Source organism: Ziziphus jujuba, chromosome 8, assembly GCF_031755915.1.
Source record: "Ziziphus jujuba cultivar Dongzao chromosome 8, ASM3175591v1".
Lineage (NCBI taxonomy): Eukaryota > Viridiplantae > Streptophyta > Magnoliopsida > Rosales > Rhamnaceae > Ziziphus > Ziziphus jujuba.
In genome coordinates this window covers 1542036-1568630 of record NC_083386.1, presented here as the reverse complement: position 1 = coordinate 1568630, position 26595 = coordinate 1542036, and the positions used below count along the sequence as shown (strand labels likewise).

Below are 26595 nucleotides of genomic sequence, written 5' to 3'. Positions count from 1 at the left end.
CAGTGGGGGTAAAGACCAGTACTAAGTCGACATTCCTCAGCACTTGCCCGGAATGGAGAATCAATCTCTTTTTCCAATGCGATACCAAATATATGATCTGATTTGCTGCCTTTAGTGTGGAAAAAAAAAGATTGTATTCTAGACTTGCTTTGAAATTTTTGTCTAAGTTGGCAACACACCCACTCACTCCTCCTCTATACCTTCCTAATCAATCAATACTCCAAAAAGTGACAAAAATATGAATGCCTTTCTTCCTCACTAGCTTAACTCCATCTTATATTCTTTTTGAGTTAATTATCGCTATAAAAGGGGACTTGATAGATGAATTACAAGTAGTACAATTAGCCTTGTTCTATCTTCATCTCTGATATCTATCTCTCTCAATCTTTCCCACTTTAATTTCCATCTAATTATGGCGGAGGCTTTGGTTTCTGGGGTGCTGGGGCAGTTGGTTTCTATCACAACTGACTTGGCAATGCAAGAGCTGAGGCTGGTGAAGGATGTTGATGAAAACATATCCAGTCTCAGAAGAAAGCTCAAAGACATACAAGCTGTGCTGGAGGACGCCGAAAGGAAACAAGTGCGCAATCCCGGTGTTAGACGTTGGTTGGAGAAGCTCAATGATGTTTCTTATGACATCGATGATGTGCTGGACGAGTGGAGCTCTGAAACTCTCAAATCCAAAATTCAGAAACGTGTGGAAGCGGAAGAAAATGGTGACCATAAAAAAGCAGCTGATAAGATGAAGAAGAAGGTATGTCTTCCATTGAACTCTTCTTGCTTTTATGTCAACCAACTTAAACGAGTTGGTGTTCGCCGAGATATTGCTCACCGAATCAAAGAGCTTAATGAAACATTAGAAAAGATCGCAAAAGAGAAACAACATTACTCTTTGGAAACAACAAAAGGTGTTCAAAAGCATACAAGAGAGACTATCTCCTTTGTTGATGAGTCTCAAGTGTATGGTCTGGATGGGCCTAAGAATGCTCTAATTGAAAAGTTGCTTAATGAGAGTAGTGAAGGGCCTGGTGGTGGTAAATCAGTTCCTGTTATCATCCCTATTGTGGGGATGGGGGCAATTGGGAAAACCACTCTTGCCCAACTTGCATTCAATGATGCAAAGATCAAAGCACACTTCCCTGAGCGGATATGGGCGTGTGTTTCAGACACTTTTGACGAGATTAAAGTTGCCAAAGCAATTATTGAGTCTCTCAAAGGTGGTCACCAAAATTTAGAAACACTGGAAGCTTTATTCGAACGTATTCGGGACTCCATCGAGGGAAAGAAGTTCTTTCTTGTCCTAGATGATGTATGGAGTGATGACCATGAAAAATGGGAAAAATTCATACAAGTGCTTAGATTAGGTGCTGTAGGAAGTAGAGTGTTGGTAACAACCAGAAAAGAGGAAGTTGCTAGAATGATGGGAGCAGCCGCCCAAATGATTACCATGCAACTGCTGTCTGATGAGGATTGTTGGTCAATAATCAGCGGACTTGCGTTTAGGGAAAGAAATAGTGAAGAGTGCAAACAATTAGAGAGAGTTGGGAGGCAAATTGCAAGCAAGTGCAAAGGCTTGCCTCTTGTAGCAAAGAGCTTAGGAAGTTTGATGTGTTCCAAGGTGACTGAAAAGGAGTGGAAGGATGTTCTATCTAGTAGATTCTGGGAATTGAAAGATGAACAAACCAAAACTTTTGCTCCATTCTTCCTGAGCTATTATGATTTGTCTCCTAGAGTAAGACGTTGCTTCTCTTATTGTTCTATATTTCCTAAACATTTTGTGTTTTGGAGAGATCGTTTGATTCAGATGTGGATGTCACAAGGTTATTTAAGTGGTAGTCAAAATCCGGAGGAAGAAGGTGAAAAAAGCTTTAAAATTCTAACCATGCGGTCTTTCTTTCAAGATCTCCGCATAGGTTTTGATAGAACAATTCTAGGATGCAAAATGCACGAAACATTGCACGACTTTGCCCAATTTTTGACAAGAAACGAATGCTCTACCATGGGAGTTGGAGTTGATATGGAGAAAACAGAGCCTCCTGGTGTTGAAAAGATCCGGCACTCTACCTTGGTATTAGCACCTAATTTTCCCCAAATTCCTACTTCAATATTTGATCAAAGTAATCTGCGTTCCCTCTTCATAGATTGTACTTCAAATACTAGTTTAGGTGATGAAAATATGGTGTTCTTTCATCAAAACTTTCGTTATCTGAAACATCTTAGAACACTATTTTTGACATCTAGCAAAATGACAAAGGTACCAGAGCAAATTGGGCAGTTGATACATTTGAGATATCTCAACGTGTACAATAGCATGAATTTGCAAGAATTGCCAGATGAAGTATGTGATTTATGCAATTTACAAACTTTAATGATTGAAGGTTGCAGGCGGCTTCAAAGACTACCAGAAGGGATGGGAAAGCTAGTGAATTTGAGGCACCTTCTTGTGAATGGCTGTCATGCATTGGTGGGGTTGCCGAAAGGAATTGGTGGACTAACTCAACTTCGGACGCTAGACACAATGGTTGTACCAAAGAAGAGTGAAGCAGCATATTTTTTGAGTCTAAGAGATTTGAAAAAGTTGAATCACCTTCGATTTCAATCGTCTGTTTTTAAAATAACTAAGTGCTGTAATTTGATAAATCGGAGCAAGAGTGAGCTAATGTATTGGGAATGTCTAGTAACCCTAATTCTAGATTTTGGAGGGAGTGAAAAAAAGGAGGAAATTAGAGACGAAGAAGATGAATTTGGGATACTTGAAGCCTTACAACCACATCCAAGCTTGATGTATTTAGGAATCACAGAGTATAAGGGTACCAATTTGTATCCCAAATGGATGATGGGGTTGGATAAGTTGAGGGGGCTCCACATTATACACTGCAAGCAGTGTGAGAGTTTACCTCCTTTGGGAAGCCTACTACCTTCACTCGAAGAGCTTGTTATTGATGGGTTGGATAAAGTGAAAAAGATAGGTGATGAGTTGCTGGGCCTTGGAGTGGAGCAAGCTGAAGCTGTCTCATTCCCAAAACTGAAAGGGCTTGGGTTTTACAACATGCGGGATTGGGAAGATTGGGAAGGCACTGCACGCACTAGTCTTCGATCGGGAGTTATGCCGTGTCTCGATGTCTTAAGAATTGAAAATTGTGGCAATCTCAAATCACTACCACCCTTTCTCAAACTCACTCCATTGCACACTCTGTGTATCAACGCCTGCGGGGTACTATCACAATCTCTGCAAAAATCGGAAGAGGAGTTTACCGAGATTTCTCACATCCCATGCATCATCATTGATGGTCAAGAGGTACAATTTTATAACTCTCTTCTCTCTCTATATATAGATATATATATATATATATATATATATATATATATATATCATTTAAATTAATTAATGGTTTAGTTTGACACATCCTTTTTATTTTTTATTTTTTAGTATTTTGTTTTTCCTTTTTGAATTAAATAAATAAATAATTCAATTATCAACAATTGCTAAAATTGCAGACTATCTAGATCCGAGTACAACATCAGCGACGATGATGCATTTCATTTGATTTCTAAATCAACTTGTTATATATGGAAATTAAGGTACCCTTCCTCTTCTTATAATTCGGTTTGAAATCCAATAATCCTCATCTGGTTTTAATTTGTTTTCCTTGGCTAGACAACAATATTGAACCATTAATAAAAGCATTTTCCAACTTGTTCAAGTGCTTATTCCTTTCGACCTATTGTAAGTAGCTGTGATGGTCATGCATTCCATATAATCTCGTATGACAAGCTATTTCATTTCCATCCAAAACTCAAATGCATTATGCATTCCTATTTAATAATAATTATTTGTATATCATTTCATTCAAAATATAATAATTATATATATATATATATATATATTGTATGATTTTTATTCTGGTTTTTTGGACAAACTCCAAAACTCTATAGGAAGTGTTGTTTGCTACACATATATATAAATTGTTTTTATCCATATGCATCTGTACCTGTCTTTACTTTTACAGGTTATTAATCATTATGTTTTAGTTAGATTTAGTTTATATTTCTCTGTTTGTTTTGTTTTTCATTTTCTCCATCTTTTCTTCTAATTCAGCTTCCTGATTTCTTAAGGTTGTAACATGTATTCCAAAAAGAATATTTTCATTTCAAACAGCAAACACAAGCTGCAGCTTCAATATTTACCCAAAAAGAATATTTTCTATTTTTAAGATTTTAAGTCGATATAGTGTTTTTCTAAGTTATATATTTTTGCATTATGTATGATTAACCAATAATTTGCTTCACAACCTAGTTCTGTATAGCATATGCTCATCACATGACTTAAGCATCAAACATTGCATTGCATTCAAGAATTACTGATTTCCAGTAGACGTTGAATATTTAATGCAGAACTCTGTAACTTTAATGTTTTTAATCTCTACATTTATCATAATTTGATTAATTCATTAATGTTTAGCAAAGAAATTTTTTTTCTAACTTTTGCATTCTTGATTTTATTATAATTATTCCCAAAACCCAAAAAGCTCTGCTTTTTACGAAACGATGAACTGGGAAGAATGGCAATTAGGCTGTGAACCAAATTAAAGCTGGAGCGATGTTTATGCCCTATATACCTTTGCATTGGTTTATAACTTTGCTTTGTCTTATATATTTTTTCTATTTTTTTTATAATGTTAAAAGAATAATGTTAAAGGTATCAACAAGTTTATCAAAAAATTTACCTAAAATTGATGCTATGTTAATGTTTGAATAGATAAATATAATTAATCATAAACAGATAAGATAGTAGCTCATCTTTTGACGAAACATCTTGATACTTCTAGCATTATTCTTGTTATTGTTATAATTATTTTCTCTTTTATTTTTTTGGGCTTAGTGAAAGTGATGAGATGTGTCCAATGAATAGGGTTGCTCTGTTTTAAATGTAATCTTATTTATCATTTTGCAGGTTTCACCTAAGCTCAACCACTTCATCATTAATCTCTCAAGTGTAACAACAAAAGGACTTGAATGTAATAACTTCAATTTTAATTCAATAAATTTGCAATTACTGAATTGTATGTAATCAGAACTTTGAATATCATAAAGTAGTTATTTATTTGTAACACGAAAAGGACGTAAATATAATGATTGTTATTTATATTTGCTATATTGAATTGCAAGCCCTTGTATCTTTTTGTAATTCAAAGCTATACACTTTGTCCTTTTAAGAAAATCCAGTGGTAAAAGTCACTGCTTTCTTTTCTTTTCTTTTTTTTTTTTTTTTTTTCCTTTTTCGAGTAATGCTGTGTATGACTCCTCCAGCTTGTTGGCAATAACTTAACAATAATGGAAATTCTGTTTTCCAACATGGACAAGCAAATGCTTCTTCAGAAATATGTATTAAATGCTCAACAATCATCAAAAATTTTGTTCACCATGTATTAATTCCCGCTAATATATTAACCAAACATGGTCTAGTATTAAAAAAGTAACAAATTATAATCCTCCGATATGACATAAAACTTAATGCATGGAACAGTATTGCCGGTTGATAATTGTTTTGATGTGAATAATTTGATATTAGCCTACCATGCTGATACGTATTATTTTACGCGGCAAGAGTAATCTATATTTTGTAACTGTGTTGATATCATATTTATATCTTAACCCCCCACCCATGTTACCACTAATAATGAACAAGTTTACTTTGACAAAACACATCGATTCTTAGTACTGTTGAAGGATTCTATTTCTACTCTCGATTTAGACCAGGTCATAACATAATTACGAAAACCAAGGAAAAGGCTTTTTCAACAAGTAACAAGAATATTGCATTCATGTTTCCTGGTTTCCAACCACAAAACGCCTATGTATATAGAGCAGTGGCACTCATAATATCAAGCTGAAGATTTCCACAATCCATTGATGCTGAAGTTCACGTTTTATGGATAAAAAATACCAAAAATCCTTCCGGATGAAAATTTGACTCTTCTTTAGTCATATCATTTAACAAATTCAACCGAAAGAAAGAGACCCCAATTGCCACTTTTAACTTAACTGCATTTCGACAAGTAGGCATCCCATCCTTGAACACGGTATTCTCGAGCTGCCTCTGCAGGGTCTGCAGCCTTTATAATTCCACGGCCGACGATTATAATATCACTACCTCTATCATAGATGACCTGGAACACCATTTATCTGAGTCAGAAAAGCCACAAAATAGTATTTACAAAACTGCTATTCATGGCCTAGAGAAGCGCACATATTCATCATCCAGCAGTTAAAGACTGCGACCGGTAAAGAAGATTAAGAATTGGTTGTGTCTTTCCCTAAAAAAAAATTCATTTCAATTTAGAAAAACTTAAAAATCAAGAATCATTAATGAAAACAGAGAATAATAATAATAATAACAACAACAATAGTAGAATAAATTTTTATCCCATTAGGGAGGAAAAATTGAAAATGACGCCATAGATGATATACAAAACTCCATCATCCATCAAGATACAACGTCCTCTTTAATGTTTGAATTCTTATCAATGTAAACTCAAAGTAAGCATGTTCACTATCTAAACTCTTGACAATCAATTTCTATGATGTTTCAACTCTCTATCTTGTTTTACAAAATCATAAGTGGTAAAATGCTTATGCTCTACCAGTTGATAAGTCAATTAATAATAAACTCACTTGTAGTTAGTCCAGTAAGAAAACGGAATCAAACTTCTTTCTTTTTCAAGGACCCCATCATCGTTAGGTACAATTTAGTTCAAAAGTTAAATCTATCACTGGAAATTGTAAATTGTAAAGGCTTTAGAGTAAAATTTTGCTTATTAAGTGGTATGAATTTCCCTATACAAATATGAGATGAGCAATGAGACAGCTTGAGCATGGAGCCATAGACAACCTTAACAAAACAGGCAAATTGTTAAAGCTTTTAAGCCCCTTAAATTTTTTATGCCTAACAAAGTTGATCAAACTAACAGGAAAAGAAGAAAAGATACATATCTCCCAATATATAGCAAAGAGGAAAAGGTATATAAGTTTAAAGTGACCATAGAACTTACAGAATGTGGAGTGTTATATTGTTGACCAAGAGCATCGCCACCCTTCACCATTTGAACTCCTGGAGTTGCATGGATAAAAGCTGGATTTACTGAAATGAAACCAATGACGAAGTCGGAATGATCCTCAGCAATTTTCACTGCTGCAGCTGTGTAGTCCCCTTCAGCAAGGTTACCAGCTGAGCTCATTTCAGCGAGCAGCAACAGGCCCCTACCACGAGGCAAACCCTGCATAAAGTACAAGAGCACCAATATATTCGAGGCTATTTAATTGAAGACCTGACTCCAATCGACAATCATAATAGATATCAGCTCAGACCTTCAATTTCAGTCCGTCAACTATCTCAGGACCAGAGATTATGTGAGCATTAATTATATCAGCCCAATCCAATATATGAAAGATACTGCTGCAATCAAAAGAACCAAGAATCCTCAGGCAAAGGCAATAACACTAAAATGGAAAAGGCAAAGACAGTAATATAGTAAAATTTAATAATAAAATAAAAGTAGAGATAGGAAATTAAACAAGGGAATCTAAGTCGCACCCTTCATACTGCATTGTTACTGTGTTTCCAATGCCCGCAAACTTACGATCTTCAAAGATTAAGAAATTATATCCGTCTGCAATCTTCCATTAGATAAATGGCATATTAGTTATAACTTGGTTGTTAGGATCAACCCAAAAGCTCAAATATTAATCACAATTCAACAAAAGCGATAATAGCTTCAAAATAACTCAAGTGACACTCATCTTCATAGATGGTAAATGCATGGTTAACAATTTGTTAAAGTCATCCTACCGAAGAGTGTCGGGTAAAGAACACTTGGATATATCATTAAAAATGAAACTCAGACAAGTCCAAAGTAAGAAGTTAAGAACTGATTTTCCATCTCAATCTATAGACAGAATTCCCATCAAAAGCAACAAAACGGACTAGGAGGAAAGTTCCTTTTCTTTTCTCTGAATAAGTAATGCAAACAGTTTCACCAAAACAAGTATATTTACAAAAGGGAAACTGAATAATTGTTTAAAAGAAAAAAAGTTTACGGGTGTCTGTAACATCAAAGCAGAACTTCTTCTGGTATCGGAGAACTAAATGAACAACAGCAACCAATAAAATAAATATAACAAGAATGATTAACAATCTTTTAACTGGGAAAAGTAGTTATACCGATCGCAGCTTAGAACCAAAATCTGGGGTGAAATCAGGCAATATATCGACATGGGTTTTCAACAGGCAAATCTCAGGCCCAACCTGCATGTAGGAGTATTATGAGACAGCCTTCATAATTCACTATCTTTGCAGATTCAAACAAATAATCAAATTCAATGTTTAATTGATCAATGTATTATGCAAAAACCATTGAAGTTAGAATTCTTATTATTGTAGTTCAGCCATATTTATACCCTTTGAGACTGATTTTTCTGCTTTTTTTTTATTTCACCACCAACCTAAGTTATTGCTTTATGAGATTTTTCAGACAAATCAGAACAAATGCCTGACCAATCTGAAGTTTAGCTTGCTTTTCATACTTTCACCATCTTTTCTTTTCTTCTTTTCTTCTTTTTCTTTTCTTTTCAGGCATAATTACGGTGGATTTTTTTGGTGTTCAACTATGGATTAGCTGGGCCTACAATTCGTGATGGGATAGGTCTGGCTTAGACAATCATTTATCCACATAACGCTGACTAACTGACAATATGCTAGTGCTATCTACCTAGTACAAAATTCACGTGACTTCCTGTAGCCCGCGCGGCTTCACACTTTCTAGTTATGGCTTCACACGATGAGGCGGAGGTCTATGTAGATTGGGGAGGAGATACCGGACTTGAGCTTGAAGTCGCCGAACTTGACGGCGGAGATTTCGTGCAGTTGGAGGATTAGGGATTCCATCGACTGCGACGATGACATTTTCCGATGATGAGCTTCGCTCTCAAAAATCTGTGTTTTTTTGGTAAGGGCTTTTGTGTTTTTGTTGGTGGTGGCTCACTGGGTTTAGCACACCTACTGTCTCACTATAAACCCTCTATCCTCTAATCAAGATTTTTCCCTAATTAAGCTTATGATTTACACCATATTTTCTCTCTTTTTTTCTTTTTTTTTTTTTTTTTTGGGGGGGGGGGGGGGGGGGGGGGGGGGGCTTACAGTAATAAAAAAATTATTTTTATAAACTCGATTATATAATTATAAATATTTTTTGGTTTTCATTATCTAAACAATTTTTAGTACAAGACAAAACGAACAATATTTTTGAGAAACTAAATTAATTTTTACTAAACAAATAAAACATAATTATTAAGATATAGTTTTTGAATTTTTATAATTATTAAATGATTTGGTGACTCTTGATGTACATGAAAGTGTTGTTGACTAAAATGTCTTAAAACATTTCGCCAATTTATGAATATTAATATTTAAACAGATGTGTACTTGAACAGAGGTATATTAGATAAATATTCAAAAGTATATGACATATCATTTGTCGTAACTATTTTAAAATTATTATTAAAATTTATTTTACAAAATATATATTGTTTATATATTTTTATATATTAGATGCTTTTGATTAAGAATTATAGTTGTAGTTAAATTATTTTTCTATTAAATAGTAGGTGTGGATAGAGTTTTAATTAACTATTAATACTTATTTATCTTTTAGAATCCTATCTTATAGCATTTATATGTTAAGTAACGTTAACTTTGTTGTAAATATTGTACAACTTATTATCTAAAATTTTGCTAAGTAGTTTAATGGTTATATTTTTGCAACTTTATAAATAGAAGCCTTCTTTTATTTTTCATTTAGAAACATACAGAAATAAAAAGTCAATAATTCTCTATTTTTCTCTCTAAATAACTTTTTTCAAGTTCTCTACATTTTTTTATTATTATTATAAAAAATCATTTTACTACTACAATACATATATATATATATATATATATATATATATATATACTTTGAGCATTACAAAAATACTAAAAGAGTTCGTGGAAAATTCTATTGCTGCATTTTAGAATTTCTAAAAATAGTTGTATCTCTAGAGAGGAATGCATTAATATTACAGGTGCAGAAGGGGCATATCTTCTTTAAGAACAGCGTATTATACATGTCTTGATCCATCATTTACAGGTTATGTTTTATTTAATTGTGTTTACTTATTTCTTATTTATTTATAAATAAAATTTATATTAACAGATATCTCTTTCTTTATATTATTTCTCCAACATTCTTGAAGAAGATATGGTTTTGAAATATCTATTATCTATATTCTGTACTTTTATATATGTACAAGTTTGGATTATGTTCATAATTTTATATATATATTTTGATAAATCAATAATTTCTAAAAAAAAAATATTAAAATATTGTTTAGTTATTTAAATATTTGAAGCTATGATAGCTTATAAATATTATTTTAGTTTATTCCTATTCTTTTTATTGGTTTGCTTGTTTTTGCTATTATTGAAAAATAAAATAAAATTAATTAAGAGCTCATTTAGCAAGATTTCCATTTGATAGTTGTACTCATGAATTTTTGACACTTGTCCATGTATGTGTATATATGTGATGAATGATATACATATATGTGGTGAACGAGTTTCTACATCAAACGAATTTGATTTATCTTTAAAAAAAGAAAAAAAGAAAAAAAAAGTTATTTTGATATCATATTGTTGTACGTGAAAAAAAAAAAATCAGTTTGTTTTATTTATTTATTTTTGATAAATGACATATTAATTAGTACGACACATGTATGTTTGTATGTTCTATATTTAAATGTGTATCCATGTTGCTTTGTATTTATTATAGAAAAAAAAATATATATCTCTGTGTGAAACAATGATAAAATATATCTCAGATGATTTATTTATTCTTATCTTTCCTTTAGTCTTATTCTATATCACAGTATCTTTTATTGCTCTTATGGTGGGTAAGTCAATAACTTTTCCTTTTTATTTGGTAAAAGGAAAAATATGAAGATAGGGGTGATATAGTAAGTTAATGTCATTGTTAGTAGTTGGAAACGTCAAGAGTTGGTGTTTGATATAGAGTTCTGTTTTTTATTCTATTTTTGTAAGCATATAGTTTATTGGTTATTATTGAATTGGAATGGTTTCTGCATTTTATGCATGCTATTGGCAAAGTAAATTATTTTGTTTGACCTTTATGTTGTATGCACTGTAATATTCTTATAGAGTTGTTTTGTTTATATAAATCTAATTTATGTTGTGGTTAGCTATACTTTATGCTTCCTGTTTATTGAGATAATATTTTTACTAGGTCCTAATAATGGTTTTATATATTTATATATAAATTCTTCGATACTTTATAGAAACACATTAAATATGGTTAAATGTGCTCATTTATACCATGATCTATTTTATGGCTATAAACTTTGCTGGAAGGATATTTATGTATGAAACCATGACAAAATATTATGTAATTTATTTATTTTTATTTTATTATCGTACTTTTTTGTAAATGATGGTAAGAAGTTTTATCATTTATTTTTATAGTATACTTTTAAATGTGGAGGTAATTATTATTGTCTAAGTTGCATTTAGATTTTATGTTGATATACTAATTTTTTATTCATGTTTTGTAGGAGATGATATGGATATATTGACATTGTCAATACAATTCCTACAAAATTTTTAAGTATGTATATTTTGAAGTTTGGTTCAATCACTACTAAATGTTGGCAAATATCTCTATAAAATTCTTACTCAACTATTAAGAAGAGCATGGGAATTATCTATATCAAAAAGAGCATTGGATTTATTGATAGCTTTTTCAAGCTAGAATATTGGTTTCTTTGGATTTCTTGGGATTTTTCTATATTTTGATAGCTTTTTCAAGTTCAAAGATTATATTATTATTCTAGAAGGCTCAAGTCTCTGTCAGATAGCTATTGGTGGATTTCTCTTATACTTATTTGGAATTCTTTAAGAAAATGTGCAATTAACATGTTTGATATATATTTTTAAATCATCAAGGGGAATGGAATCAAGGAATGAAATCAAAGTCTATAAATATAGTCACCACAGTGGACATCCAACCTTTGTGATTGAAGATCCCATGAAGGAGGTTCAATGAGTAAGAACAAAACTGGAGTGTGACTATGAAGCACTATTTTATATTGAGAAGAATTTATTAATTTCATTCCTATGGTGGTAGTGCTTAAAATTTGTGATAGTATAGGAAGAGTTTTAACTCTAAATGGGAGTTGATCATAGACTACCCTTGAAGATTTCACCTAAGTGAGTATGGTAGTGTGGCTACTACCATGAGAGATTGGGCAACTCTATAAAAATATTCATGATAGAGATACATGTGCGCATGACCGTTAAAGCACAAACTAGATTAGAACTCAAAAGTTTACCTGTACTGTGTGTATTATGAGTGAAAATCTGGTTAAAAAGGCCTAGTTCAAGACTTTAGCTCACTATAGTTCTTTCAGATGGAAACTTATAAATACTAAGTGTTGGTTCAAACCCAGAAGGTATCTACATCTATTGCACAGTAAAAAATGTTTAATAATATATTTATTTTATAAAGTTATATTTTCATAATTTTTAATTATGTGGCGGATTGTTGTAATTGTTTTAAAATTATTATTAGAATTTATTTTACAAAATACATATTGCTTATGTGTTTTTATATGGTAGATCCTTTTGACTAAGAATTATAGTTGTAGTCAAACTATTTTCCTATTAAATAGTAGGTGTGGTTAGAGTTTTAGTCAACTTTTAACACTTATCTATCTTTTAAAGTTCTATATTGTAGCATCTATTTGTTGAGTAACGTTAACTTTGTTGTAAATATTGTGCAACTTATTATCTAAAGTTTTGCTAAGTAGTTTAACGGCTATTTTTTTACAACTCTATAAATAGAACCATTCTTTTCCATTTAGAAATATACAGTAATGGAAAGTCAATGATTTTTTATTGTTCTCTCTAAATAACTCTTTTCAAGTCCTTCATATTTTCTTATTATTGTTATAAAAAATTATTTTACTACTGCAATATATATATATATATATATATAAATATATACAGGAATACTAAAAGGGTTCATGGGAAATTCTATTGCTGCCCCTTAGAATTTCTGAAAGATCATTATATCTTTAGAAATGAATGCATTAATATTACCAGTGCAGGGGGCGTATCTTCTCTAAAAACAGCGTATTATACATGCCTTGATCCATCATTTACAGGCTATATTTATTTAATTGTGTTTATTTATTTGTTATTTATTTATAAATAAAATCTATATTAACAGATATTTCTTTCCTTGTATTATTTCTCCAACATAATTAACTTAATTCTATCTACAAAGTTAGCTACTGGATCAATGAATATAAACTGTGTGTTAAGAAAAGTAAAATTTGGATGCAAAATTAATAAAGCAGACAACGCACTAGAAGATAAAATTATTACAGGACAGAAATGTGATGATGAGTATGAATGATAGAATCCACTTTAAGCTGCCAAAAGCAAAATCTAGACTCACCTTTTAAAAAAAAAAAAAATTATGTATAGTGGATATATATATATATATATATATAGTTTAAAATAGAAAGAAAACAGGACAATCACAGCAAAAATAAGAACAAAATAACAAAGAAAGAAAAAAGGACAAATTCCAGTCTTGTATAAACTATTTTTTTTTTATTTTTTTAAAAAAGTAATATTAAAGTCAAACTTTTTCTTTCAATAATGAAACAAGCATATAATTAGCTTTTCTATGGACATTGTATACAATTCTCAAGGAAGAGGATTTTAGTGCTTCACAGAGTTAAGTGAGCATACTTATTTTATAGGGGATATTTGGTTGAAAGGGGTTATGACATTATTTGATACCTGAATTAATCCTATATATTTGTTTATACGATTCATTTTACTTTAATTAGCTTAACAATTCGAGCAATGCCATACAATTGTTTATCGCCTAAGAATATTACTATGACACTTTAATATGATTAAAATGTTGACATCCTAACCATGTTTGTGAATGTGAACCTTCTCAAGCCACACTAGCTACTATATACATTGGATCCTATATAATCCCTCCATCACTTTGAAATAATCTGGTGTTGATAAATTAACAGGGTTTATTGTATATTTTTTTTAAAATTTTTTTTTGGTGGACACAGGGCTTACTGTATACGTAGATAGATGAAAGTATCTGTAACGTTTTTAAACGTTTTCTTTATTGAATGATTTGGGTTAGTGGGGTTAGTGGGGAGTTAATGGGCTTTAAGTGGTTTTTACGTTTTGGAAAAAGTGAAAAAGAAAAAGAAAACAAAGGGTTTTCATTTTTTAATTAATTTTTGAAAAACCTCTCACTCTCCCTCACGTTTTTTGAGAAAAAATAAGAAAAATGTATTTTTCTTGCATATTGTTTTTTCCTGGCATATTTTACATAGAAAGAGTGGAAAAGATCTAGTACACTAAAAGGTTCGAATAGAAAGCTTCGGAGGTGCTAAATCCGAGAGTTTTTCGATTCTGTTGTATCCTGGGAGACAACCGTTGGGAAAACATCTGCACCGGTGGGACGGAAATTGTCTTAAGGACACTGTGGTACCACATAGGTCTCGGATCAATTTATTCTTCATACACAGATCAAAGCTAAAGGACTTTCAGGTTGTATTTGTATTTATTTTGTTAATTTTTCATACTTTATTTGTGTTTTATTCCACACATATATTCATATATTATGCATATTCTAATATTTTTGTATTACATTCTTAAGACAAATTTCCGGTTTAATATATATGTTTATATATGTGGAATTGTGAATAATTGAATATTTTTGTTTTGATGATGCTTGTTGATGGAAATATATATATATACATGTTTTTATTCTTTTTGCCTTCAAACCCGTATACTTTTTGTTGATGGGTTTTTATTTTTAATTTATAATTATTTTGTATTTAGTTCTATGTTTAAAAAAAAAAAAAATATATATATATATATATATTTGTTTGGTCCCATGGGTTTGAGAATTCTTGGGCAATTCTTTATTATTGTTTAAACTATTTTTTTTTTCTAAAATCGAATTACCCATGAATTTCTAAATTTTTTGATATTTTTCTGGTATTTTTTGGGTACTGGGACAGTGCAGAAAGTAAGAAAAATGGTGAACTGGGTCAAAAAAACCCGTTTACCAGTGAAACGGGCTGAAAAAACTCGATTGGAGGTTGAAGACGGATCAGAAAACGGGCTACTGGGTCGGAAAAACGAGTTTGGATAGGTTTCTGGGTCAGTGGGCCTGAATTTTAAATTCTGATGGATCTAGCCCAGCTACACAGCCCAGCCCGCAGTTAGAATAGATTACTGTTCAGCCAAGGTCCAAGCCCAAACAAAACAAGGCCCAAGAGAATTCAGCCCGTTTTGCTCGCCACGTGTCTCATCCAGAGACAGCCACATGTCACAGGCAAGTGAGGCCACGTGTCTATCTGATTCAGGTGACATGTGTCAGACTCAGATGCCGCCATGTGTCAAAAAGAAAGAGCCATGTGTTAACCTATTACAAGTGACACGTGGCAAACAGATATAACGACATGTGGCAGTGAACAGTAACTATACGGGAATATACGGATGAACAGTAAATGTACGGATGAACAGTTCATGAATAGTAACCATGAACAGTCATTTGTGGTATATACAGAAATCACATTTTTTGTGTATTTTCCTTTTCGAAATTGGTTATAATTAGTTTGTTAAAGATTGAATATAACAGCTAATTAAATTTCTGGGTTATTTTCAGATTTAGAAATGGCTAGTGGAGATGTGCCTGCTGCACAAGTGCCTTCACAGACTCCTGTTTTTCAGGTGCCTCCTCTGACAGGTCATGCAGAGAGACCGGAGAAGTTTTATGGAGCAAACTTTAAGAGGTGGCAGCAGAAAATGCTGTTCTACTTGACTACGCTGGACCTTGCGAGGTTCCTGAGGACGCACCACCAAGCAATGACAAGAGTGATAAGGAGACTCTAATGGCGGTGGATGCGTGGAAGAATTTCGATTATTTATGTCTGAATTATGTCCTGAATGGCTTATCCGATGCGTTGTACAGAGTGTACTGCGGCACGAATTCAGCAAAAGAGCTGTGGAAAACTTTGGACCGAAAGTACAAGACTGAGAATGCAGGGTCCAGAAAGTTTGTGGTAGGCTGATTTTTGGACTACATGATGGTGGATACCAAACCACTGATGAGTCAAGTACATGAGCTGCAAGTGCTCATCCAAGAACTTCTTGCAGAAGGGATGTTTATTAATAAAGCCTTTCAAGTTGCTGCAATGATTGAGAAGTTACCTCCTAGTTGGGGAGATTTCAGGAACTATCTCAAGCACAAGAGAAAGGAAATGGATATGGAGGCTCTTATCGGAAAGCTTCGAATTGAAGATGACAATAGGAGGTCTGACAGAAGAGCCATGAAGGCCGGGATGAAGGCTAATATCGTGGAGCATGGAAGTAGCTCCAAGAACAAGAAGAAACCTGGAAAAAATTCCAAGGTGGGACCTAAAGGAGGCATCTCCAAGAAGGCTAAGTTCTAAGGGAAATGTTTCAATTGTGACAAGATGGATCACAGAGCGGGCGGATTGTAGATTGCCGAAGAAAAAGAGGAACATGGAGGCAACGATGATGGAGCACATCACAAGAGAGGTTGATGAGATTGACCTAAGCGTTGTTGTCTCTGAGGTGAATATGGTGGGATCTAATCCAAGAGAGTGGTGGATAGATACAGGTGCAACTCGCCACATATGTGCAGATAAGAGCATGTTCACCTCCTTCGAACCAAAGACAAATGGGGAGAAGTTGTTCATGGATAACTCTGCCACATCCGAAATCCAAGGGGAGGGTAAGACTGTACTAAAGATGACATCTGGAAAAGATATGACTCTTAATAATGTATTGTATATTCCAGATATTCGCAAGAAATTGGTATCTGGATCATTGCTAAGCAAACATGGTTTTCGCTTAGTGTTTGAGTCAGACAAAGTAATCTTGTCCAAATGTGGAATGTTTGTGGGAAAGGGCTATGTAGTCAGTGGAATGTTTGTGGGAAAGGGTTATGTAGTCAATGGAATGTTCAAATTAAATGTAATGACTGTAAAGCCAAAGAACATGAATAATAAAGCTAGTACTTCTTCTGTTTACTTTCTTGAGTCTTCCATTTTATGGCATGGTAGACAAGGTCATGTTAATTTTAATTCTCTGCGGAGATTAATTAACTTGAATCATATTCCCACTTTTGATATCGATAACAAACATAAGTGTGAAACTTGTGTAGAAGCAAAATTAACGAGATTATCATATCAAACAATTGAAAGAAATAATGAACCTTTGGATTTAATACATAGTGATGTATGCGATTTAAAGTTTGTACCGACTAGAGGTGGTAATAAGTATTTTATCACCTTTATAAATGATAGCACGAAATATTGCTATATATACTTGCTAAAGAGCAAGGATGAGGCTATAGAGAAATTTATTCTCTATAAAACAGAAGTTGAGAATCAACTCACCTGAAAAATTAAAGTGATCAGAAGTGATCGTGGTGGGGAGTATGTGACTCCATTTGGAGAATATTGTGCTCAACATGGCATAATTCATGAAGTTACTCCACCATATTCGCCCCAATCAAATGGTGTGGTTGAACGGAAAAATAGAACGTTAAAAGAAATGATGAATGCAATGTTGATAAGTTCTGGAGTACCGCAGAACTTGTGGGGGGAAGTTGTTTTGTTGGCAAACGACCTTTTAAATAAGGTGTCTCGAAAGGATCAAGTAAAGACAACCTATGAATTATGAAAAGGAAGACAACCTTCCTATAATTACTTACGAGTGTGGGGGGTGTCTAACTAAAGTTGTAGTATCAACTCCTAAGAAAGTGAAGATAGGTCCAAAAACAGTTGATTGCATTTTCATAGGATATGCACAAAATAGTAATGCATATCGATTTCTCGTGTATAAGTCAGAAATTCCTGATATACACAAGAATACAATAATGGAATCGAGAAATGCATCATTTTTCGAGCATATTTTTCCATCTAAAGTGGAAGAAGAACCGAGTTCGTCTAAACGAACTTATGATACTATCGATGATGATACTCATGATAGTGATCAAGAACAAGAAACTGATGTTGAGACTGAGGTTGAACTTAGACGTAGCAAGAGAGTAAGAATGGAAAAATCTTACGGTCCGGATTTTCTTACTTATATGCTAGAAAATGAACCTCAAAGCTTCCAAGAGGCTATAAATTCTCCTGAAGGGAATTTATGGAAAGAAGCAGTGAAAAGTGAGATAGACTCTATCTTACAAAATCACACTTGAGAGTTAGTAGATCTTCCTCCAGGTTGTAAACCTTTAGGTTACAAATGGATTTTTAAAAAGAATATGAAAGCAGATGGATCTATAGATAAATACAAGGTAAGGCTTGTAATTAAAGGATACAAGCAAAAAGAAGGCCTTGATTATTTTGATACTTATTCTCCAGTGACGAGAATAAATTCCATAAGGATGGTACTAGCGATCGCTGCATTACGGGATCTAGAAGTACATCAAATGGATGTAAAACACAGCTTTTCTTAATGGAGACCTAGATGAAGAGATCTATATCGAGCAACCCGAGGGTTTCTCTGCTCCAGGACAGGAAAAGAAAGTCTGTAGATTGGTAAAGTCCTTATACGGGCTTAAACAAGCTCCGAAGCAATGGCATCAAAAATTTGATTGTGCCATGCTTAGTGATGGATTTAAAATAAATGAATGTGACAAGTGTATTTATGTTAATACAGAGAATGGATATGTCATTTTTTATTTGTATGTAGATGACATACTCATAGTAGGTAGTGATGACAATATGGTCAGAACTACAAAAGTAATGTTGAAATCCAAATTTGACATGAAAGATATGGGGCTTGCTAATGTGATTTTAGGAATAAAAATCACTAGGGCTTTGAATGGAATCATTCTTAGTCAAACACATTATGTAGATAAAATACTGGATAATTTTAGTAAAGATGATACTAATATAGCCAGAACATCCATAGATGTGAGTTTACACTTATCTAAGAATAAAGGAGAAAGTGTATCTCAAGTAGAATATGCAAGGGTGATTGGAAGTCTAATGTACTTAATGAATTGTACAAGACCAGACTTAGCCTACGCTATAAGTAGACTAAGTAGATACACGAGTAATCCAAATAATGATCATTGGAAAGGAATCGTTATAGTATTAAGATACTTACGATATACTTATGATTACGGACTGCACTACATAAGATATCTAGCTATATTAGAAGGATACAGTGATACTAACTGGATATCAGATGTCAAGGATTCTAAATCCACTAGTGGCTATGTATTTACATTAGCAGGTGCAGCTGTGACTTGGAAATCCTCAAAACAAACAGTAATAGCTAGATCCACGATGGAATCTGAGTTCATCACATTAGATAAATGTGGTGAGGAGGCAGAATGGCTAGGCCAATTTTTGGAGGACATTCCTAGGTGGCCAAAACCTGTGCCAGCAATAAGTATACATTGTGATAGTTAATTTGAGATTGGCAGGGCACAAAATGTGATATATAATGGAAAGTCTAGACATATTCGTCGTAGACATAATTCCATTAGACAACTAATCTCAACTGGGATTATCTCAATAGACTATGTGAAGTCGAAGGATAACGTTGTGGATCCGCTAACCAAATGGTTAAATAGAGAATTAGTTGAGAAATTATCGAAGGGAATGGGATTAAAGCCCGTGAATAAAGTCGATACGATGGAAACCCAACCTAGTTGATTGGAGATCCCAAGATCTAGGTTCAATGGGACAACGCAATTGTAAAGACTGGTGTGAATCATTGTGGGGGTTAAGTCTTTGCTCATTCCCATGATGAAACAGTGATAAAAAGAGGATAAGCATAAAAGTATGCTTTTAATGATTCCATTATGTGTTTATAGTAATCTAAGCATTGTTATGCTAATTACATTGGAAGAGGAATCACCTATGTGAGAGAGAAGAGTGGCCGCTTCAAAGGAGAATTGTTAAGGGCACATTTCTTTAGAAACTATCGCAGAACCAAATAGGTGTTCAAGGCCAAAATGAACACAACAGTGAGAACTAAAGTGTACCAGGAAGGAATCTGTGTGAACTATGTTGTCATTTACACAAACGATAAAATGGTTCAAAGATATCGCATCTACCATTAATTAGTAAAGAAAATATAGTTTCACAAGGGAAGGTTCAAAGAATAACATCTACCTATTCTATGCAGATTCCAACTATAGAACTTTACCATTAGAGTCTTGTTTACTAGTCAAATCATTCATATGGGGGATTGTAACATTTTTAAACGTTTTCTTTATTGAATGATTTGGGTTAGTGGGGTTAGTTGGGAGTTAATGGGCTTTAAGTGGTTTTTACGTTTTGGAAAAAGTGAAAAAGAAAAAGAAAACAAAGGATTTTCATTTTTTAAATAATTTTTGAAAAACCTCTCACTCTCCCTCATGTTTTTTGAGAAAAAAATAAGAAAAAGGTGTTTTTCTTGCAAATTGTTTTTTCCTGGCATATTTTACATAGGAAGAGTGGAAAAAATCTGGTACACTAAAAGGTTCGAAGAGAAAGCTTCGGAGGTGCTAAATCCGAGAGTTTTTCGATTCCGTTGTATCCTAGGAGACAACCGTCGGGTAAACATCTGCACCGGTAGGACGAAAATTGTCTTAAGGACACTATAGTACCACACAGGTTTCGGATCAATTTATTCTTCATATACAGATCAAAGCTAAAGGACTTTCAGGTTGTATTTGTATTTATTTTGTTAATTTTTCATACTTTATTTGTGTTTTATTCCACACATATATTCATATATTATGCATATTCTAATATTTTTGTATTACAGTATCAATGCTAGCTAATAAAACTATCTCATGAATTTTGGTATCCAAAATTTGATAAATGATTTTGGCAATTATAAAACTGAAGTGCTAAGATTGTTTTTTTTTTTTTCAAAAAAAAAAAAATTAGAAGTTCTCGGACCAATTAGTTGAAAAATAAAGGAATATTTTTTTTTTTTTTTTTTTTTTGGGGCTGAAGCCTAAAAGTAAAATGTAGGAAAATCTTGTTAGGAATGTTTAATATTTATATAGCAAGGTTTTTCATAGTAAAGTAGAAATTATTGAGCGGTGTATATGAAACAACCCAAATCCGATTTCTATGTCAAATTAGGAGCCACACAGATCCGATTGTCGGCATATGACCTGGTGGACCCTACACCGGCCTCATGTCTCATGACGTGCACAGCACTATCTACTTCCACTTCTGACACGTATCTACATAAAACTTTCTGTTTTTTTTCCCATTTTCTTTTTCTAATTTTCCTTAACCATTCATGACTTTTACGTAATTTTAAAACCATTCCCATTTATCTTGTAAAATAAAATTTTTTAAAGGATGAAATATATATATATATACACTTAAATATTTTTTGATAAATAAATAAATGAAGGCAATATGCTATACCAACGACTGCTTTCCCTCTTTTTTCTTTTTCTTTTTCTATTTCTTTTAATTTTTCCGAATAAATGTTTATTTTTAAATTGGAAATTGAATCCTACCTGAGTAATTAAATTAATCCGGAGTATAAGAATTGTAGATGTTTTGTTGCTTTTAGAAATTTGATCAATTATACTACAAACAATGAGCTTTCATAGTGTAACGAGAACTATTGTAGGAATGTTAAACTCTCTGCTAATTGTATAGAAACTGTAAAAAGTTAAGAATTATTGATTGTTTAACTTAACTCTTGTTTAATATTGCTCCTTTATTATTGGCATTAATTAATTAATAATGAAGATTTGTTTCATTTACAACATAAACAATGATTTTAAATTGAAAATTAGTACCCTTTTTTAAAAGAAAATTTTAAAAAATTTATTTATTTTTTTATTTTTTAGCTGAAGGTTTGAAACTAGCTCACAAACTTAAGTGCCTTCAAAACTAGCTCATAAACTTAAGCAGGCTTAAGTTGGTAGTATTCTTATTACGAGAGCTACTACAAGATCTTAAAAAAAAAAAAAAAAATTAATACTTGATCAAAGTTTGTTAAAACACAAAATTTTTTTGATTCGAATTGAAATATTAAATTGACATTGAAATAGAAAATTATAATTTAACTAAACAGAAAAGTTTACGACCGTTCAACAAAAAAATGTTTATCAAAAATAAATTAAATGAAGTACTAAAAAAAATTATCAACATGTACATATGATTTGTGATTTTGAAGAATTGATTTTAAAATAATTTTCAAGAAAAAAAAAGAAAAGAAAGCAGAATTGATTCCGGAAAATAAAAAAATGACTTACACGGGGTTTATAACAGCACATGCGATTCCCACCAAACTACATCAACATTTTTATGGCACCGAGTCACTGACATACCGTAATTAAGAAGCAAAAACCAAATATAATATGGTTGTTGACAAAATAACCCAAAACAATATTAAATAAAAAAACAATAAATAAGGAAAAACAGAAAACAACCAACAATTGAAGATTCTCCTCATCATTCCCGTCTCATTTCCCTGAATCTTAGCTTTTGTTTCAGTTTGAAACTTCCATGAAAATAACATATATTCTCTTTGCTGCATTATCCATTAACAAGAATTCAATTTCTTTATGATTTTTTTTTTCCCCCTAATGCCACTAATTTGAGCCTTTTCTTATGCCAATCAATCACCAAACGTATGCTTCCTCATTTGGTTAGAAAACCATTCCAATTTTTTCCCCCCCTTAATTTTCAATGTATTTTCCACTGATCAGTTTGATCTGGATTTCCTTTATACCCTCTTAATTTCCCCTTTTTGTTAATGCAGAGGAGAAGCTGATCCAAACCCTTTTTCCATTCAGAATTTCTTCTCCAGCTTGTGTCATTAATCCAATATCTCCTTCTGTAACCCATTTGAATTCATTGTATAAGTAGATTTTCCTATATAAGTTTGCTTGTTTGTTTTTTATTTTTGTGGGACTTCCCATACAAGGTTGTTTATTTTCTTCTTAATCTGTGTTCTGAATTTTATATATTATGGGAAATGAAAATAGTTTTGAATTCTGATTAATGGGTTGAAATTCTTTCTTTCCCTTTGAATGCAGGAAAAGCTGCTAACATGGCTATACTCGTATTTTTGTAGTATTTTCTCATGGTCTTTTGTGTGTGAATTCTTGGAGGGTGGAGATGGCTACCCAACAAGATAATTGTGGCCGTAACGATGTTCCTGGTATGATATAATTTTTTTCTCTTATCATTTTCATGTTATATTTCATTGAAGTTTGTTCCTTTGGAATTGGAATGGGATTTTCATGTATTTATGTTCCCGAATCTGAGAACTTTTGTAATTTCTAATGTAGTTTGATAGGGAAATTAGCAAACTTCTTGGTAATTGATTAGGAAAAAAGAAATATAAGCTTTGTCTAGCTTTTGCTTAGGAGCTTTGCAGTGAAGACCATATATTTTTTCGGCATAGTTATTTTTGATGGCGTTCCGGAAACTGACATTTAATTACATAAGAAAAAGTATTCAGTGAAGATTTGGTTTTTAGAAGCGTGTGATAGCATAAAGAAGTTTTACTTAAATTTTCAGCATTTTTCCTAATTAAAGATGTTGTAATTCAAGATAGATAACGAAACTTCTTTGTTCTTTTTTCTTTTTTGCTTGAAATGACTTAAGCAAGGTTCAGAAAGCCATGTAAAACTTTAATAATGTGGTTGATTGGTTATCATCAGAGAGAACCATAGAAACCTTTGCTCATTAACAGAGTAACTATAAGATATATAAAAGTACAAGGCTTGCTATTACAGATCAGATCATGTAAGTTATAAAATTGGTCAGTAGTAACTAAATTAGAAGAGATTTATGATGGAAACAAATTCCAAATATGCACAACAGGTTTGCTCATCTCCAGTTACGGTTGAGATAAGTGTGCTGGTGTTGTTGAATATATCTGTATGTAAATAACATTGTTTCGGTTGTTTATGTGAGGTAAGAACTATTTGTTTGTGATAACTGATTTTTTTCATGCTCTTTCCATGTATTTGTGTGCGTCACCTTAACTTGATGATCCTGTTTGCTAATGCCTTAGATCTTGAATGTTCCTTGTGATGTTTTATGAAATTGCTTATCTGACATTGAATTATTCTGGTACAAGAGTTTTATCAAATGATTTCGTTCTATTTGTGAGAGATAAATAAAAAGGTGGTACATTAGTTAATTTAAGAGTTTGCATTTGTAGGATCAAGTGCTTGCCCATATGATCTCTTATGTTCAGACGCACCAAGTTGGTATTATTACCAAAGACATCAATGGGCAAAATCTGGTACTTTTGAGTCTTGTTAATATAAGATTTTTTTTTTTTTTTTTTTTAAAAACCAATTTTTTCATTTCCCTAGATCCATGGATGTAGATCGCATCAATAAGTATTACACATACGAAGAATGCAAACTGGCAATTGAATTAGATAACAATTTGGAGGTCTATACGACAAATGTGAAAATGCGACATTTTTCAGCAAGAGTTTTGAAACCATTATAAATGATTGATAGCATGGAGCGTTCTGCTACCGGATGCTTCTGTTTTATGCTTCTGGTTCTTTCACATTGCCTTTATGATGGAAAACAAAAATAAATCACAATAAAAAAGCAACTTCTATGATATGATTATGCAAAGGACACATATTAGGCTTTTCTAGAAACTACTGTATCTAAAGACCTTATTAAGGAAGAGTTCAGGGTGTACTTCAGCTTGAATTCTATCTGTTTCTTGTTTCTCTTTCTGGAAACTCCCTTTTTTTTTTCTTTTTTTCTTTTTTTTTTTATGTGATATGGTCCTGCATTTTCCTTTTCTTTCTACTATTCGTACAACTAAGCAATTTTTTTGCCTAAACTACGAGTTAAGTAATTACTTAAAATTGCAATCGTCAATTTGCATGATTTGTGTGCTTTGTACTTTGGATTGTGTAGTGCTGAAAATTTGATATCGTTGATCTCCAATTTCAAATGTGATTAAAAAGAACCTAGAATGTTAAAATTTGTATTATCTTCAATTTCAATTTCTGTGCTTTGTGCTTCTTGGGTTTATGTTTTGCAGAGTTTTAGTCTTTTCTTTCTTTTGTGACTTATATCACCCATTTAACAGGTCTACCAGAAAGACTGGAGGGTTTCTTGTGTCAATTGGGCAATAAAACTTGTGCAGATTGTGGATCTCCAGTTCCAAAATGGGTGTGTGTTTCCATATATGGACTGAAGATTAAGTTTTACTGTCCAATTCCATTTCTCTTTGATTAGCTTCGAAAATGAACTTTATGAGAAGGCTTTTGCTTCAATTCCACGTCTTGTTATCTCAACTACTTCGTTTTCCAGTTTGTTTTCAATCAGTTTTTGAGAGAGATCTTATAAAATAAATTGACATATATGAATTAAATCGAAAAGTTTACTAAGTGCTTACATTTATTGCAGTACCTGTAGAGACAGATAATAACACAGCTTGTATACTTGGTGATGGATTTAAGCAACTTTGAAAATAACAGTTGAAAAATAGTTCTAGCATTTGGGTTTCAAATTCCTTTTTTCATGGAAGCGTTTTGACTGTGAGATCTTCCCAAGGATGTGATTATTTGTTTCAAAAAGTTCCTCCAACATACATCTAGAACAAAAGATGTATCCTTTTGCAGTATCCACTTTAGGAATACTAGCATATATGGCCTCATCCATGTAATTCTCCATCATCATCATACAGCACTTATTAGAGTGCTTCCAATCCTCATAAAGTTTCTTAGCTGCTGCAGTACTCTCATCAGTCGGTATCTCTGGTGGATTTATCTCCAAAGCCAAATCCAATTTCATAAAAGTCAAATTCATAACTAAGGTTTTCTTCCATTTCTGATAATTTGTCCCATCCAATTTCATCATGGCAGTCATGGGCATAAGATTTGGGGTGCTACTAGCTGTAAAAATAGTAAACAACAAGACATTCAAAAATTTAAGACAATTCAATTACTATTTTCCAGCCCCTCAACACAAAAACACAAACATAAATATCGCTCAGGGTCTTTGTAGCGCTAAAGATACCCTTACGCGGGCCAGGGACAGTCAACCAAATAACCACAATCAAATGTATTGAACTGAATCACCGACAGGGCAACTCAAAACCTGCAATACATGGCATTTAATTAACTTCCACTGCCATTTCAGGCGTCATACAAAACAACTAGAACTACCGACAGGGTAGCTTAATTACCCGTATAGACCCTGGTTAATAAGTGGGAGAAAAATAACATATTGGCAATTTCATGAAATATGCAAATATAAAACATCCCATCCACTATGCCAATATACATTACATTGGTACACATAATGCAGATAAAATAAGTCTCACGACAGGTGAGTACCTAAAATCCCACACTACTATACCAACTAGGCACAAAGCCTCTTTGGGTAAACTCACACAATCCAATTTTCCAACCACAAATATTTAATTTAATTTAAT

At 32.6% G+C, this 26595-nt stretch overlaps 3 protein-coding genes and 1 long non-coding RNA gene across 5 annotated transcripts in view; 3 read left to right on the top strand and 1 right to left on the bottom strand.

Annotated features, from left to right (window-relative positions):
• Nucleotides 1-412: 412 nt before the first annotated feature.
• On the top strand, nt 413-1799 carry LOC132799338 (putative disease resistance protein RGA3). The gene is made up of 2 exons (XM_060819543.1): nt 413-1732; nt 1791-1799. Exons 1-2 carry the CDS (start codon nt 413-415, stop codon nt 1797-1799), a joined length of 1329 nt encoding a protein of 442 aa, XP_060675526.1.
• LOC107412764 (putative disease resistance protein At3g14460) lies at nt 1786-5162 on the top strand. Its single transcript, XM_016020580.4, has 3 exons — nt 1786-3298; nt 3499-3582; nt 4955-5162. The coding sequence occupies exons 1-2, from the start codon at nt 1805-1807 to the stop codon at nt 3505-3507; spliced, it is 1503 nt and encodes a 500-aa protein (XP_015876066.4). The 5' UTR covers nt 1786-1804; the 3' UTR covers nt 3508-3582; nt 4955-5162.
• Nucleotides 5163-5778: 616 nt separating this feature from the next.
• The window catches only part of LOC132804965 (uridine 5'-monophosphate synthase-like), an 83841-nt gene continuing 63024 nt past the window's right edge, over nt 5779-26595 (bottom strand). Inside the window, exons 2-6 of the mRNA XM_060819478.1 lie at nt 8222-8305; nt 7595-7677; nt 7369-7456; nt 7053-7277; nt 5779-6170 (exon numbers count right to left, since the gene is read on the bottom strand). Coding sequence (XP_060675461.1) covers nt 6042-6170; nt 7053-7277; nt 7369-7456; nt 7595-7677; nt 8222-8305 — 609 coding nt within the window. The 3' untranslated portion in view covers nt 5779-6041. The remainder of the gene's footprint in view (nt 6171-7052; nt 7278-7368; nt 7457-7594; nt 7678-8221; nt 8306-26595) is intronic.
• On the top strand, nt 22488-25760 carry LOC132804935 (uncharacterized). Of its 2 annotated transcripts, XR_009640196.1 has the most exons (4): nt 22489-22816; nt 22931-23095; nt 23208-23332; nt 25246-25760. It is a non-coding gene; the product is annotated as an uncharacterized LOC132804935 (long non-coding RNA). The 2 variants fall into 2 exon arrangements; XR_009640195.1 differs by having other exon boundaries at nt 22488-23095.